Here is an 18,503-nt window from a genome sequence, read left to right on the forward strand (position 1 = left end):
CGATTCAGGGATGAGACGCGCACGCGCCACCACTGCGCGCTCTGGCTAGTATTCGTTCGATCCGTTACCAGCTTGTATTCTTCGGTCAGATAGACTCTTCCGTCTTCGAGGCGATAAAGTTACACTCGTATCTCGTATCGTTCCTTCCATTTATGAAGATAATCTAAGTTAATTTTGAGGAATTCTGTTCGATATTCTTCGTTCTTCGAGTGGCGAGGTTGGTTTCTAGTAATTTTACGGGTATAAAACGAAATTCGACGAGAGAGTTGAAAAGAAACGGGTTGTCTGTCGATACGAAGGGTCGTGTCCCTTTAAGGTGAGATTGCCTCTACGATAATATATTTGTCCTGGCCTCGTGTGTGTTTTTTCGTTCCATTCGGATTGATTCGATGTTCTGGTGGTGGTGTTACAGGTTGCTCAGTTCGCACGTTTCGCTAAACGAATGGAAAAATACGCGCGACGACGATAGAGAACCTACTTCTAATCCTAACGACAGTTCTGGCTAATGTCATATCTCGATCAACGTAACGATGGGTGAAACAATAGAGAAACTACTTCAAATTTTTAAAAATGTTCCATCAGAGTCGTACCACGATCAGTATGACAGTGACAGAAGCTTGCTTCAAATCCTAAAAAAAAGTATTAGTCAATGTCACGCCTTGATTACTATGATCACGACAGAAAATTAATTTAGGAACCTAACGAGACTATTAATCAATGTCATTCGTTCATTAGAGCGAGAATAACGCGTAACAATAATAAAAATGTTACTTCAAATCCTAAAAATGATAAAATATTAGCCACTGTAAATTCTTAATAGAAAGCATTGCATTCGTTTTTTCTTTCACGATGGAATTTCTTGAAAGTAATTTCCATCGGAAGCCATCGATCGTAACGTCGTAACTGAAATTCGTGTCGACGGCAGTTTTATTATCGGTTACAATTATTTGCACGTAACGCGCGTGCAACGACGCTCATATTCCGTGTTTCATCGTCTCCGTGCCATTGAATTTATCGCTACCGTTATACACCTTTCGACTGGATCCCCGCCTCTCGTCGTGTCCGTTTGAGTTAAAGCGCCGCTCGAACCGAGTACAAGCGAAGACTACACCGAACACTCTCCTCGCTCTCTTCGGGCTCGACACGAGCCGCTGCATTTTCAGAACGGTACTCCTAACTGTATCTTACATACGTATACATGTACATGTGTATATACGTCTGTTTCTACTCACCTGTCGGCATCGCGACCAAGCACCCGCGCATACCGATCGGAGAACAAGGGAAAACAACCGCGTCGATGACCCTAGACGAGATGACGAATTCTTTGAGTAGAACTTATCCATCGGCTCGCATGGAATTCGAGGGAACCGAGCGAATCTTTAATTCACACGTTCCCTTCATACATCGTATAGATATTGGAACACAATTCTTAACACCTGGATCATTGACAACTAAAGTGTAAAGTTTGTATCAAAGAAATTGAAATTGAAATTTTACGAAGAAGATAAAGTTTTATCCATGTTTTTCTATAAAAGTATTATTCAAATCTCCAAAGCTTGCATTGTTATAAATATGCGAAATTTCCGTGAAAAATAATAAACTATACTTTGGTAGACCTAGTACTAAATTCATATCTTATGACGTCACGAATTTGATAATGTTTTTGAAAACCATCTTATCTTTTTTGCATGTGCGATTCAACGATTGGAACCTCGTTGTTGGAGAAATTTGATAAATTACAAGTTACAAGCTAGCAGTTGTTGGAGAAATTTGATAAATCACAAGTTACAAGCTAGCAGTGTGAGTAAATTAAATTTCCAAAAATCAATTTTATGCGTCATAAATATCATATTTAATGAATTTTAGAGAATTTTAAGAACCGTTTATGGAATACAGAGTACCTCGTAATTTCTTAATATCATTTGCCCCCTAATTATTGTGCCTATCCCTATTATTAACTAAAGAATTTTGACTTTCGCGAAGTACGATGAACTACATTTTCCACTCTCTCTCTCTCTCTTTCTTTAAGTCCTACGTAAGTAATTTGATATAGAAACACGATCCTTATGTTCGTATCTAATGATACATAACATAAAATGCGATATTGTTTTGAAGACTACGCGATCTGGTGTAAAAGACTTAGTTATTTACGGGGCACAATGAACTCTATTTCCCAACATTCTCCTTCTTCTTCTCGTTATTTTGCGCGGTACGTTATACGTTCTAGTTAAAGCGAATTGAATTTTCCGAGGCCTGATTCAGAAAATCTAAACCGTAGCTAGTCGATAAATATATTCTCTGTACAGTCGGAACATCCTTTTAGGAATCCTTTGTGCGACCAAGATTTTCTCATTACGTCGACCCGGTACTAATTTATTCGTACACGATGGGCAATCACGGAGGAAACGGTTAGTCATCGTTCAACGATCCTTCGTTGAATGAGACGCGAAGAGTCAGCTTTGAAACAAGGTAGAAAACGTTGCATACAATTAAGGAACAATCGGGCATGCATTGAAATAACGATCGAAAATCAAGAGAGAACGGTTTGAACCGTTAATCGTTTTTAGAATCCCGCTTCAATGAGCTACACGAAGCGAAACACGGACCAGAGAGAAACGTCGAAGGAGTGGAGAAAAAAAAGAACGAAAAAAAAAGAAGAAGAGAGAGGACATACGATGAAAGGGGGAGAAGTTCTCGGCTGGCTCGAGTCAAACAACGTGTAGCGGATCTTCTACGCGGGTATACACGTAAGTACGTACGTGCGGATCGCGTGTAGGGATACTCACGTAATGTAGGCCCGTTGCCGGAGATACCGTAAGACCTTGCTGTTACGTCACTAGAAGCCGCATGATTAGGAGAAAAAGGATACCGACTAGAAGGGAGAGAAGGAAACGGAAACTCTGTCCTCGGGATGCGCACACTGAGTGCCGCCTGTTCTTGGAAATTCGTCGGTGCAATGTTTCCTTAGCCCTTCAAATCGTTCTTTTTTCTTTTTTCTTTTTACTTTTTTGTTGCTTTTAACCTATTAACCATAAGACGAGTTACTGGGAATATAAATTTCTCCGAATTGTACTCTATTCAAAGACTCTCATGTTTTTTATTTATTGTTTTATTTGTATATTTTGAGGTCCTTAATTATGAAGTAGAATATTATTAAATTAATTATAGAATTATAGATCAACCTTATATCATTTGTAAACAGTTTCTCCACGTTTCTAAACGTTAAAATGGTTAATAACCGAAATGGAATAAATAATTTACTTGAAAAATTACAATTTATGATCGTTAAATGGATTGAGAATGGAAGAATTAAGTAGTAACTTTGAATAGATCCTTTTAATAATTTTGAAATAAATGCGAGATTCTCTGTTTTTCGAGATGCAGTTTTCTAGATTTGTTGAGTTTTTCAGGCTTAAAAAATAATCCTATATTGCCAGACCAAGTGGAATCGGAGTTTTTTAATGGCTGCAAAATAGTCTCAATTAACAAAATTACAACAGAACGGTGGTTCCAGGCAGTTTGGGAGGTAGCATGCGGGAATCGAAAGTGATTATGCAGCTGTTCCACGCTGAAATGTTTCTAAAATAAGAGACGTATGTGTGAAGTTATAATTACGTGTCTGTAGAAATTGCTTATAAATTTTTATGTGCGAAATGGGCTAAATGATCTTCAGTTGATCTCTTCGGTCAAACAAATCTAGCCATGCTAAACGAGACAATATGTCACTTTTATACGAACTCTCATACTTGCAAACTTTAATTTTACTCTCATTTCTTGTAATTCTGTAGTATTTTTAACAAACATTCTTTTACCTGATACCTTCTATACGTTGATATTGTGAAATATTTACTTTATCATATCTCTATTTATCGATGTAAATAAATAGAATTTTCACGATGTAACGAAAAGCTGATGAAAACATCTCCAAAAGAAGTTTCATTTCTTTCGACGAAACTGGTAAAAGATGCGTCACGTATTCGTCGGAGATTTCGTAAGAGCCGACGTTTATTTCGTCACGTAAGTACTTACGATGACTGCTGAGTCTTCACGTGAAATCATCAGCCCTTCGAAACTCCCCTCCCTCGTTTTCCTTCTCTTCCACGGAACCTCCGTCACCGACACGGTCTGCGTCCACGTGTTTCTATCTGCGGTCAGTGCACCTTGCTGCACGAACCACGGCCATTTACCGAAGGTCCACGTAACGCGACCGTGCTTAATAATCTTTTCTCCCAAGGATCGTCAACCTTGCCGATGGAGATGGAGAAAACGATAGGGAATAGACGGGATCAAGAGGTTGATACTCAAAGCCCATGGACCTTCTTCAGGGTGTCTAACCGTGTCTGACAGAGTGATTAATCAAACTAAGCTTTCTTCCATGAGCGTGTTACATAATTTCCTATTAATTTGATAATTACAAGCTACCTCGCTTCCGAAATATGTAGCGCCATTAGATAATTTCAGAGAATATAATTAACCTCTTAATGTTCGAATTTCTTCTTTTTGCTTTTTCGTTTCTTTCTTTCTACTACCGGTAAAGAATGATTAACTATTTTATTGCAGAAAACCATTTATATGAAGAACAGGTGTGATATACATATCTAATTAAAAGTTCATAAATACATGAATCAAACAATATTTTTCGAAACGATGGACGATATTGCGTATGCTTTTTAAGAAGCTGATTTTTATTTAGTTTGAATTTTTCTAATTTTTATTGAAAATCTTTAGATTGTAACATTACTAATCTGAAGTTCGATGAGATACAATTTTCGATATGTATCTCACGTATCCCAACAAAACGTAAGCTCAAATATAAAAAATGCTTACGCACGAAATAAGCGATATAAAATAAACGTCTGCAACAATGCAATTGGAGACAGAAGGATGTACGTGAGCATGGATCGTTCATCATCCATCCGGTTTGATATCGCGCCGATGCAAATGTTCATTGGATTTTCGTGTCGATGACACGTGTTAATGGAACGTTTAGCTTGGTACACAATACGGAAGTGCAAAGTGCAGATGAAGTCGCTGAACTTGCACCTCCTCCTTCGTCATTCTTATAAAAGGAACGCTGACCTTTCGTCTTTAAAAATATTACCTCATATTTCTGGAGTCGTGTTTATATTTTCCACGAAAAAATTCTGGATCTATTTTATTTCGAGAAAGGCCATTGAACTCTAAGAAAATATACTCCACTTGAATCCAAATTATGTTAGATTATAGCATATGACGTATTCTATTTTCCATCCATCTTCTAAAACTTCTATTTTTATCGGCGAATATTTGTATCTTTGTACATACATCACTGATGGTTATCGCATATCATTTGAATATTAAGAATTTTCTTTTTCATATACAATGGATACAAAAAGCATTTGCAAGTATCCTTCTTTTTTATCAGATTTTACACACTTCATTTTCATAGTAACAAATTCTGGTAATGTGAAATGAAAATACTAAATGATACCTAAATTTAATATGCTTGAACCTAATTAATATGTAAACGCTATAATAAATGATGCGAGAACGTTTTTTATAACCACTGTAGAATTTAATTTATAGAATTTAATATAAATTCTTATGAAGCATAAATCGTCAAAGATTGAACACTTCATATATAACCTAATAATAAAATAGCAGTCTATATTTTCATTAACCTATTTTTCGCATCTTTAGGGAAATACAAGAATTCTGTAACTTGAAGTCCAATGACAGATAACCTACTTATGTCATCGCCCTCTTAACCCAGTCCCCTTTTTTCACGCTTACCCTGTCTATCCTAAACGCAACAATTCTATTCTTACGTGTACTACTACGACGTTCGCAAGTCGAGCGTGTCGATCAGTCTTGTCTACTCGCAGGTAAGCACAAATACCGGTAAGACCAGGAAGAGCGTGGATGGTAAATAAGACGAAGGGAAAAGGTGGAGGCCCTAGGAAGACTCAAAGGTTCACGGCCGGGTGGTTGCTTTAAATCAGGCAGGTAAGGTGGTTTGACGGGGAAGAGACATCACTCGCCACGTGGTGGCTCAAAGGTCATTGTCCTGCGGTCGAGCTTCGTCGAGGTGAATCGGCTTGAGAACCAGGTACTTGTTCAAAAGTTCCCGCTCCTTTCGGCGGTCTTTCAATGCTAGACTACAGTCCGTGGACACTCGCTTTTGTTCGTTTACATTGCCATTTATAAACGTATTTCATGAAACGCGACCGGTTTCGATGGACAAAGCGCAGATTCAACTCCTGTCTTTCTGTTTCACGTTACTGAAGAAGTTGCTTACCGATACCGAAGACATTCATTTTAATCTCGAATATATCGATTTGTTGTTAACTAACATTTGACTCTTTCATTCGCGGAAGAAATCGTTTATACACCTCTATGATCAGATATATACAATCATTCTTCAAAGTTTTCGTACAGTGTATAAATGATGTGTATATGAAATATTTATTTACTGTTACTCACGTAACAGTAATATTTTCCCCGGCAAAATATGTAACACGTAAGGAGAAAAGATTGTATCTTTTTAGCCTTGTTATTTCAAGTTGTACGTTATATTGTCCTTAAAGTAGCTCTTAATTAATCTTCTTATATATATATAGAATACAGTAAATTTGAAAAGAAGTTTGATGTTTTACAAACACCTTTTGTAACTAACTGTTCATATATATATGTATAGTCATTTTTTCTCTCAATAATGTAAATAACGTTAAAAACATAATTTTTCCAGAGAGTCTGCGCAGTAAAATGAAGGAAGAACCTACACACACGACGATATTCAACTTCAATCGTTCACAGTACTATCTTTGAAGAATCCCTATTTCAACGAATATCTATCACGTTTGTGATATGGAATTAAAAGAAAAATCTACGAAGCACTTTTTTCTCACTGAACCGTGAGATAAGCTAATCGTAACCGCTTCCAAATTCTAACGAAGAGTTAACTCTTGCTTTCGTAGCGGGAATTCCAAGAACTAAACGCCGAATTCCTATCCAATTACGGCGGGCATTATCGGCAAGCTACGGATAGTGGAACAACGCGCGTAGAAAAAGCCAACGTGACTGTAAATTTTTTTACGAACGTGAGAGATAGAGAGGGCAGCGGGCTGTGAGTTTCGGCCCTGGCGAGGACGAACAAGCCGAACGAGCGAGCGAACGAGCGTGTAGCACCTGCGGTCGACGACCCTTGCGGTGCTATCGAATACCTGCCGACACGAAGCGACGATCCGCTCGTTTGCTCGCTCGCGATCGCCTCACTCTTTTGGTGGCCCGTTCAATACTTCGCTCGTGAAGTCGATTAAATTGGAGAAAAAAGCATACACACATATTGAAGTTCGCGAAACGATCGTGCAGATCGATTGAAGACCACACGGGATAAACGCGATAAGTTCGTTTTTGTCTACTTCCTGATTTTTATGTTACTTCGTCGTTGCAACGAAGTATTTCAGTACAATATACTTGAAAGGCGGAAGCGACTTGTTATGTAACACTGGAATATATATGTAAATTTTATATATTAATAATAAATATATATATAAACTTTGTAACACTGGAATTATCGAACCTGCTACAATTATTGGAAAAATGCAATTAATGGAAAGATGCTTTTGATAAAATTAGTTCTGCCATTTATTCAAATAGGAACATGATTAGGAAGGCACAAATCCACGACGTGTTGTGTAGACCTATTATATAATTAATACTTATATTATGACAATCGAATGTTTTAAACATCTTTTTGAAATATTCAAGAAGTTGAAGAAACGTAGCAGTAGTTCATCTCAAAAACTAATTACAAGACGGGATTAGTTGGTAGTATCCTGTTTAGTTTTAAAATTGTTCTCCTATAAAACACAGAAAGCTCGATTTATCTCATATTTCTCTGCCGTGGTCTTAAATCTTAATCGAATAATAGGATATAACGTATAATTTGCTTGAACAAACTGTTATGGCAGGACTTATTGCATAAAATGATAAAAATGGCAAAGAAATTTTTCGAGGCAACTCGACTTTTATCAAAATAGACATATTATAATACATTTCCATCTATCAAGATTATCAAAGAAGTGTATTTAATGTGTAATTAAAATCTTCGAAGTACTTGTATAATTATTCTCAAAGGGAAAAACATATGCGCGTTGTTATTAATGAAATGTGATTATTTCGGCAAAAAATGGAGTAATTTATTTTAACCAACTGGACTAGTTCAGATATGTTGATTAAAGGTTTGCGATGGTTTGGAACACACCGAAGAATCTTGTGCGTTAACGCGTAAACAGATCCGGTGAAATCGGACTTGTTCTCGATTACGCGCGTTACCTCGTTGATGCGCAATTAAGTTGCATCAATTTTGAATTAGAAAACGTTCCAGCGTCTGCTGATTCCTGTTCAAGTGATATTTCAAAGACACACACATGCGTGCTTTTACAGGAAAAGAGGAACGACAGTGGAAAAATGAGAATTTTTCATCACCTACGAACCTCGTGGTATGAAATTCAATGATGCAGAATCTGCGTGAAAGACGAAGATTTAAACAGGTATTTGATGAAACTTCTTAAAACTGTCGAGAGTTTTCAACGCGCTTGGCAAGCTGACACGAGTGGACTTGAATTTACGAACAAGTCCTGGCCAAGATTTTCGCCTGGAAAATTGTCAATCCCATCTTCCGGCATTCTGACTGCGAATCATATTTGCATCGAAAAAAATCTTACTTCATCGCCCTGCCAATAATTTTGTTACGGAATGTTTACCCTAGGATAGGAAATAAATTCTGGAAACTTCACCCGACTGTTGCCAACATACACGTATACAGTGTATACACACGGTTCGGTTCAACGAACTCCCACACGATCTTCTCTCCTCGGAGAGATTCAAGAAGTTGAATTAATACCAAACGAAAACCTTGAAAACGCGTCGACTCGTCGTAAGTGAGCTACGATCAAGATTAAATGCATATAATAGTGTGTCCCGCATAGTTAAAACCGGGATGATTTAAAGCCATAGAGGAATAGGCTAGAGCGGAAGAGTTCTCTAAACTGCCAACGGCAGAAAGCAACGGATGACTTATTTCACAGTTAAAATAGTTAAACAAGCCGGGGATAATTGAGGCGACAATTGTATTTGTTCGTAACAACGAGCTTCGTAAGAATAATCTTTAGCATTTTACGTAGCGATCTTACATGGTGATCTCAGTCCTTCAACTAGTCGACGACCATCACATGTTTAGATCGTTGAACCTGTGTTAAACCTTTCCCTTGCTCTCAAGTTCAAAAACCCGCGTTAATCTTCGAGTAAGCGGATTATTTTTGTCAGGTGAATCACGACCGAAGTATGACTATCGCATGACAAAACGCAATCCTTGTATTAAAAGAGAAAAACGAAGGAATGTGAAATATTCGTCATCCACTCTTTTATGTTCATATTTCAAACGTGCTACAATAAACTGCCCTTTGAAGTATTTTATCCATCCTTTTAAGACAAATTTAATTATGACCAAAAAAAGATAATTGCCTTTTTACCTTTCTGTTTCGTTTATTTAAAATATATTTATCAGTATGGGATACGACAGAGAATATTTGAAAATATTTTTCAATTTCGATGTTTTTAAAATAACATTTATTATATTAAAGTAACCAACCATCGTATTTTTGTATTTTGTGTATGCGCCATTGAATTAAACAAAAATTAAACATACGCACATATGCCAATATTCATTAAAAATTTTATTTACCATGTGAAAATTTCCAACCAATAACCCAGATTTTTCTATGTCAATAATAAATTAAATGAACCAGATTCTGAACAACGTTTCGACGCTACAGTACGAATCCTCGTGGACGTTTTGATCTTATGCTACAATTAAACAAAAATTTAATGTACACCGACGATAACGTGAATGATAGAATGAAAAAAATGATACAATGAAAAAAAAAACACAATCTGATAACATAAACAAAAAATAAAAACAAACATAGACTAAATGAACTAAACTCCTAATTGAATTTCTGTTTTAAGCCTGGAAGAAAGGATCTTCAGATTAAGGAAACGAACGTTTAGCATCGATCAAGCTCGGCTAGATCGTTGAACCTAAACTCGACCTTTCTTTCCGCTCTCGCTTAACCGAATCGATATTCAAGGAGAACCTTGAAAAGACCCTACTACATTACCTTCACTCGGCCAGCCCGGTATCGAGAGTAGTATAGAGAGACTTCTAAGACTTAGAGGTGTCGGAAGAGGCATGGTCCACGGCCAGGAAGAGAACAGTGGGGAGTATCTGTAGGGGGAGTAGGAAGAGAACAGAGGGGGAGTAATAAGAAACAGCTGGTGGGTTGAACGAGCCTCGAGTTCAATGACTGGAGAACGAAGGAGCAAACCGAGTTTCGAGATAGGTAGGTAGGTAGGTAGGTAGGTAGATAGGTAGGCAAACGGAGAGTCACGTTTACTTGCGTAGACGCACGCGGATGCGGTTGTATGCGTGTTAAAAACGATCGTCTCGATGTATCATGTGTATGGATATATAAACGTATATTTGTCATTGATTAGGGATTGATTGATTGTTGGACGTAATATTTTTTCGTGGAATTAAAGGATGTGTAGGAAGAATTATGGTAATCGTTATAATGAACAAACTCCTCGAAAAATAAGTTAACATTTAAACGCTTGACAGGAACGTCAACTTGTCTTAACTTTTCTTAACTTTGCCTCCCAAAGCGATTGCAATATATTTATTGATTAAAAATCTCTATTTGGACAATTGTCTGTGTTTGATACAATATATTTTAATTAACGAATGAAAGAATCTATAATAATTTTATTCTTGATGATCATTATAACTATGTGTAGTAGAAAATTATGACACAATGAAATTGATCTCTAGGAGATAATATATGATAATAAAATTGGCATTTATAATCGTTAAAGATTTATAAACATCTTGTTGTTTGAAAAACTCTACTGATTTAAGTTCCAAAATATATAATAAGGAAGATTGCACATTTGAAGAATCAAACACTATTTCTACGAATCTATCAAAATATATGATATATATAAAATATATCAAAATATATGAATATTTAAATATATAAAATATTATATTATAAATATAAAATATTTGAATATTTATAAGTAACAGTATATAAGTACATATCAATTAAACATATACCTATATACTAAACAGTATAGGTATATGTGTAACGTATAGATTGAAGCAACATCCCCGAATGCAATTCCGAGTTTCGGAATCCGCTATGACTCACGATTTTCCTGATTGGGCTCATCGCGTGGATCGTTTTACGCTGACACGGAACCGAAATTACCGTTGGCTGCGCAAGATGATCGAGCTCGCGTTCGCGCGCGGCATTTTGCATCGAGCCATGGAACGAGCTCGCGTCAGCAAGCTTCAGATCTTTGTCTCCTCACCGTGGAATGCCCTCGCGCGAGAAGTCAGATGTCTTTGTTTCCACAGTAAGATTGTATATCGAGATATTAGCCCTCTCTCGAACTCGACTTTTTCAACCGTTGCTCGGGCTGAACGAATACATACGATATTCTTGAGACAGTTGAGCGCTGTTACTATGAGGAATTAGAATTACGAACTTGGACTCTGTGGGATTAAAATACAAAGGATCCAGATAATATTACTATCAAGAACTCCTGAGGATAATATAGATCTGTAAATTAGTTACAAAGAAGATATGGAAAGATTGCTGTGTGTATTTCAGAAAATGTGAAAAATCGTTTAAATAGAATGTCTCGGAAAAATTTTTTTAACGATATTTGTATTGAGGAGGAAAGGTATAATCTAATGTCTCATCTCAAAATACAAGTATAAGACTGAGAAGATAATTCTAAATGAACATTTAAATAAACTATCAAGTATCGATCTCCAAGACAAGATATCAATAGTTTCAGCTTCTTCGAACTCTACCAGTGAGAAAAGTTTTATCGAAAAATTACAGTTACACGTCTTTCCGTGATATTTATTTTGAGGAACAGTAATTTTAATTTTAGCTGGGTGGAAGTTAAGAAAATGTTGATTGAAAGTATCGTGATGATTTCGTCATCGACGTCGATAACACCATTGTATGCATGATCAAGAGAGGGTGGGGACAGTTAAAATTCGATGTAAGACATTTACGAACGGTCGCTTCGATCATGGCTCTGTCATAACGGTACCTTGAAACGTAATTTGGGTAGAGCCACCCATCGACTTATACCAACTTTGGTTCATTGCCTACTATCTGCCTTCCTGTTTGTTCATCGACACAATTGATTTCTTTCAAATACTTTTTTGTCCAAGGCGGTCACGTCAAACCAGGCTTATTTTTACAAACTTGTATTTGCATAAGAACGACAACTGGTTAAATTTATAATCGATGCGATTTGGAGATGCAGACCGTTTAAGCAACAAATAATTGAACCACATATAGCTTTGTAATCTTTACACTTGTTTCAAGCATGTACATTACGAAGACAAAACATAAACTGTAAACGCGAATTTATTTAAAAGCAAAGGAAAAGAATATAAACAAAGAAATTATTTTCACTAAACCTACCGATACTTATTGTATACCTATTCCTACCGTGGTCGATCAATATATTACTTGACAATTATATACATTTTCATATATATGAGTCCAAACTTGTATTTGTTGATATTTTTGGTACATTTTCTTCTCTAACTAACTGGAATAAAAATTCCTGCCTTGACATTTTTTCCCTGGTGTAGCTTTATACAAAACCCAGGCATTTATTTTTGCTAGGTCTAGAATATTGAAAAACACCTGGAAGGGCCACTTACAAGATTTCGACTTGATACCGTATTTTCTTACCATTTGGTTATTTCTTTTGAGTTGGTCATGCCACATTGAGATAGCTTTTCTTTTATACTGATTGTATATAACAGATGGGGCAGGTTACATATAACTGTTCTGTTTTTGCGATCAGGTTTTCAGGACAGAGATGGAAAGAAAAAAAACAATATCGTACACAAGCACCGCTCTACAGCGACTTAAATTTAAGTTACAAGTGTAAACCTAAAAAAATGTAATATTGCATGACTATGTCGTACCATCATGTATCGGTACTTTTGCCTGAACTACCTCACAACCGAATTCATCGTTTATTATGGAAAATACACATATGTAATACACAAATTCTGGCCAATAAATACTATAAAAAAACAGGTTACATATATTTCTTGAAAAAAAGTAAAACGAGAAGTAAATACTGAAAAATATATATTATGCGTATTTTAAGGAAAGCTGTATAGTTTGATGCCGATGAGATAATGTTTAAATATGTAAAAGTTGTACAAAAGTCATAAGACGGTCAAATTGACCGATGGTGGTAGATTTAGTGAGCTTCACTCGATAAAATTAAACGTTTCAACTGGATGCACAATATAGACATACACAAATGTACAGTTGAACCTATTCAAGCAAAATGCAGTACAAACAGAGATGCTTGTAGATATACGATCATCTATTATACATTTAATTGTTATTACTGTTTCTTGGAGGCATTACATTATAGTATTTTTCTTATACTTTTGAGAAAAAATGGTATTTTGCAAATCCATTAGTAAATAAATAGTTACTGTTACTTAAAATAATTTAGTAATATTATTGCATATAAATCACCTAATCAAATACATATGTACAAAGAAAAGTTCTCATCACACTAAAAGCTTAATTTTCAAAAATTGCTGTCCACTGAAAAGGTTAAAATTGCAAGAAAAAGGCGGCTGTGACAGGGCTCCTACGGGATTCGGAATTCAGATTGTTGCACTCCAGACGACCTACCTACTAGTGAAACACGCCACAACCGATGTAACTCACGTCTACGTAAATGAGTTCGTTCACGTTCGAGGTAACCGCCTAGCTATCGACATGTGTAACCAGCGTACGTGAATACCATTGATGGTCCCAAAGTCAAGAACCACGGTAGGCTCACTCACGTATCTTGCGTAATGTCTTACGAGAATTCATAAAGCCGTATCCCACGTAACAGAGTTTCTACGTGACCCATTCCGCCGGCAAAGAAGAAATAATAGCACCCAACATGTGCAAGTTTATCTTCGCATCTTAAATAACTGGGGAAACTTCTGTCGTTAACCCTTTCAGTAATGAATTTTCCGGACATTAATGATTACTACATACGATTTGCTATGGCCATCACGGCAAGCATAAAATTGCGAGAACTATATAAAATACCAATTAGTTGCTAATGTTTGCGGTATCATCATCATTCTCTATATTGTAATTTATAAAACTGATCAGTATATCTAGCATTTATACTATGAGCATCTATACTCTGCGTGTACTTTAAAATGACTACTTCTTTCACCTATACTTTTTTCATCATTTAGAACCTAAGACGTAACATATGCATGAAGAACAACGAATGTGTATAAAGGTGAACTTCCACTTAACAAGCATCGCCTATTAAACGATAGGTACAACCACCTCTTATCTCGTAACTTAGACCACGAAAAATTTTCGTGTAATACGGAAACGAGAATCACACGAAGGCGAGCAACGTTATCGAGGTACCAGCAGTTCGTCAGGTCCGCGTTTATGTAAATGATGCGGCAGGCAAAGGCACTTTAGTCACCGGAATCCGGACTTGACCGGCCGTACCATCGCGGGTACCACGAAAGTACCTGGTGGCCCGTGAGAGAGCCAACGAATGCGTGTATGTAGAGGAAGCATACAGAAGGCCGGTGTGCGTGAACCGGGCCCGTGTGTTATGCCGTGCGTGTATACGCCAGGTTCAACGACCTTAGCTTTTGTTCGTGTCCCAAGTGGCAAGCCCCGTCGACGCTTAGTTCGAAAAACGACAGTGGGCGCCGGCTCCTGAGGTCCGAAGCTCGCGTCACAAACTAAAATCCACTGCCGACCGTCCGGTTAGGTAATCGATCGCAATGCCCTTACGTTTACCAAGGTCTTTGCCACCTGTCACAGGAAGAGTATCTCGCTTTCCTACCTGCTTTTCCCCCTTCCCTCGTTCCATTCGCCACAGTTCCTCTTTCTCTTTCTATCTCTGTGCCTCTCTTTTTCTTATTCTTTATCCCCTACTATGTACTTTACAGCTGTCTCTTTCTCTCTATTTCCCTCTAGAGACACTCTGTCTCATTTCTTCTATTTTGCCAGATAGATTTCACGATAATAGGGATTTCGCGAGATGCGCTGGGTTTTAAAAATTCGTGGTCACACTTGGCACTCGCTGTATACTTCCTTGGTTTGCTCCGATCGATCGGAAAGGTCGATGATCTCGCGGTTACGCGTTCACGAAGGTCGTTGAATAATTCGTACAGCCGTCTACGTCGATCCTGGCGATTTAATTTTTCAACTTCGCTGTGTCCTCGCTGCTTATCCTTCGAGGAAACTTGCGAGTTTGCTCCTAACTTTCAAGGTAATCGCGTGGTAATTGATTTCAGAAAATTCTGCCAACTTTCAATTTCCCTTGGCTCCCTTTTCTTTTTATAGCTTTGAGACAGTGATCGAGGCTAGGAAATGCAAATCGTTCTTGAAATGCACCATGCTATGTATTGCGTGTAACGACGTTGTCGTTGGGTTATCGACGAATTGAGATTGATAAGAAAATTACAGCGATGATAAGAATCTTGAAATCAAAGAGAATCTTCAAAAGCAGAAGGCGATGAAGGTAGAAGATATAGGAAAGGAATATGAGATGATAACTACACGTCTAGGAACCAGAAGTACCTCGCTGACTGACCTGTGTTCGTTGTCAGTGTGTTACTGACCTCGAGTGACCCTGCTATCACGACCGTAACTCCGCGTACTGTTAGCTTCCACAAATATATTTATTTCTTCGGTCAATACTCCGCCTAAGCTGCAGCTTTGCTCTTCCTTAAAACGTCACATTCATTTGCAATTTCGATCAAACTTCTTCCATATTTTTGATAAATTGATGTGAATATATTGATGTGAACAATTTCATTTTATTCAGTTTCTGTGTAGTCAGCTAATAAACGATATACTTTATGAATTAAAAAATAGTAGGAAATTGATTTGTTTGTAAGTTTGAACAATTTGTTTAAAAATATCTATAGTTAGAGAATGATATTAGATAATTGAATGTGTAATTGATCATAGGTAAGTAGATTTATTCGAAAGTACAGGTAGGCAAGTTGGATTCACGTCTAATCGTCAGTGTGTTACTGACCTCGAGTGACCCTGCCATCGTGGCCACAACACCGCGTACTGTTACCCCGTGCAAATGCATTTGCTACTCGTGCCGCGTGACGAACATTTCGATCTAAACCGTACGGAATAAAGATCGATCGTTCTTTTTTTAGACACACTGACGAAATCGAGTATCGGAGTAATCGGAATTAAATCGAAGGTGTTGTATCAATTTGTGTCAAAGAAAAAAAATCAGAGAAAACGCGTCTGGCTCGTGTGTGATTATGTGCACGATATGTATAATAATATGGTGGGATTCTATTTATCTAAAATATTATAGTAGGGGAACCAACAGTTCACATAACTGGTTCGGTCGTATGATAGGAGTTCGGTAATTCTTCCCATTATCTATGATTTTTCAAATAATCAGAACTTAACTTCAGATAAGTAGATTTAGGAGTTTAGTTAAAATTTCAATTTAATCAAAATTTCGTCCCAATAAATGCAATTCGATTGTAATGATAATTAACTACTGCTACTAGAAGCGAAGAAAAATAAAGTCACAGAAGAAGAAAAAGAAAATTGACATTTCTGAAAAGCAGGGTGCCAAATTTTGTTCGTTGACTCACCTCTTATGGTGCTAGGCATCTTGTCCGAGTTCACATATCCTGATATCCAAAACGATATATCTCCGATTCACAGATCGATCCGTTTTGCCCACTATTTTGCACTAAATTGATCAATCACAATCTAATCAACCAAACCTCGTGTTTCTCTGTTTTCGACACTGAATCAAATAGCACCCTTACACCCTCACCGCGATGCGTCTTCATTCACCTTGCGTTACTTAATGTCAGACGATGAGCTTCCAACGCATTACGACGCCAATCGCTGTTATTTTCACACATCCGTGGCTATTGCAAGTGTCAAACACGCTCACCACAAATCCTTGTCCATCGATCGGCGATCTCAACGTTTCTTTTTATATTCATACGTCCAAATTTATTTGTACCACGTTTTCTCTCTCTGCTTCATACGATACGAATTTTAATGAGATTACTTCACACTGCTCGATCTTCCTGCAAGTTACGAGAAGATAAGTTTGAACCGCGAAAGATGTTGTAGAAGATCCAACAGTTTGACAAGATGGGTTTTAATCTTCAATCGTACACTTCGATTCAAAACTTTTGCACTGATGTATCGAACAAACCACCTTGATAGAGATACAAATATCCAGATAACGAAACCTTTCAAATAACAGGATTCGAAGATTTCTCGTCCTTCATCTCCTTAATCAGGAACAAAGGAAACCGTCGGTAACCGTTGTCGTGGTCGTCGTCGCCCTTCGCGGATGCAACTGGTCACCAACAACAATGGCGGCGGCGGCTTCGACAATGGTACCAAAAACTTGCTATGAGTTGACCACAGAATTACGATCTGTGTTGAACGGTAAATGGTAGCTGGTGCTGTCAACGACGCGTAGCGAATCCAGGTAAGACAGACTATTATCCAGACAACGAAGATTACAGCAGGATTGCCGTTGTTATCAACCGGAACAATGGTCGTGAAAAATCAACCAGGATAGTTGACAGTAGCTCCACATACCAAGAAATCCCCAGACACCGCTTCATTAACAGGAAACACGCTCTATATTACTTTGTTCCTTTCTCAGATGTACTCTTATATGTTCTTGTATATATCTTCTTCCAAAAATCTAAGGTATGATCCTTTTCCGTCAGATGCAATGATAGAACGAGATCCAAGATGGTCAAACTGTATGACGTAATCGGTACTGAAAGATTTTTTCCTTCCCAATGGTAATATTCGACGGTTTCTCCGAGTTCGCGAGCCACGAGTGGCCGTGTTCCGTTTTGTCCTCTATCTGTGAACCAAGGTTCGGCGGTGGTCCGGTGGTGGTAGCCGGTGAGTGACTCTACCGTGGCGCGGAGATCCACAGGTGCTCGCACGGTGCCTCGTACCCTTACCACTACCACCAACCCCCTCCCCTCCACCGTTCCGTAGTCGACTCTTCCGCCTCCACCACCTTCTCTCGTACCCCTACCAAGAGCTATACCGCGACGGAACCTCTTCGCATAGTGGTATCGTCGTCTCTCTTCATCCCCTCTTCGAGAGAGTCACAGTCAGTTTCTTCTTCGGCTACTACTTTTTGTTCTTCTTCTTCTTCTCCTTCTTCTTGTGCCACGACGTCGTCTTCCTTCTGTGTCTCTTTCGTCCGGTTTTTATTTATCACCGAGCTCCTCGATGCTCTGTGTGTTTCTTCACGATACACACAGCTTTCTTCCGCGATGGGCTCGTCACTCGGCTGCACCGTTCACCGTTATTCGCCTCGTACGGCAC

General features: G+C 37.9%; 1 protein-coding gene and 1 long non-coding RNA gene across 7 annotated transcripts in view; one reads left to right on the forward strand and one right to left on the reverse strand.

Annotated features, from left to right (window-relative positions):
• The window catches only part of LOC126919626 (probable nuclear hormone receptor HR3), a 137,016-nt gene extending 118,939 nt beyond the window's left edge, over positions 1 to 18,077 (reverse strand). The window contains exon 1 of the mRNA XM_050729092.1: positions 16,775 to 18,077. Coding sequence (XP_050585049.1) covers positions 16,775 to 16,793 — 19 coding nt within the window. The 5' untranslated portion in view covers positions 16,794 to 18,077. The remainder of the gene's footprint in view (positions 1 to 16,774) is intronic.
• On the forward strand, positions 84 to 7,544 carry LOC126919630 (uncharacterized). Of its 6 annotated transcripts, none has more exons than XR_007711732.1 (4): positions 84 to 217; positions 1,767 to 1,800; positions 2,324 to 2,469; positions 2,568 to 7,544. It is a non-coding gene; the product is annotated as an uncharacterized LOC126919630 (long non-coding RNA). The 6 variants fall into 6 exon arrangements; XR_007711731.1 differs by lacking the exon at positions 84 to 217 and having other exon boundaries at positions 1,745 to 1,800; positions 2,568 to 6,088; positions 6,728 to 7,544; XR_007711735.1 differs by lacking the exon at positions 84 to 217 and having other exon boundaries at positions 1,745 to 1,800; positions 2,568 to 3,593; positions 5,865 to 7,544.
• Positions 18,078 to 18,503: the final 426 nt, after the last annotated feature.

This window comes from Bombus affinis, chromosome 8, assembly GCF_024516045.1.
Source record: "Bombus affinis isolate iyBomAffi1 chromosome 8, iyBomAffi1.2, whole genome shotgun sequence".
Classification (NCBI taxonomy): Eukaryota; Metazoa; Arthropoda; class Insecta; order Hymenoptera; family Apidae; genus Bombus; species Bombus affinis.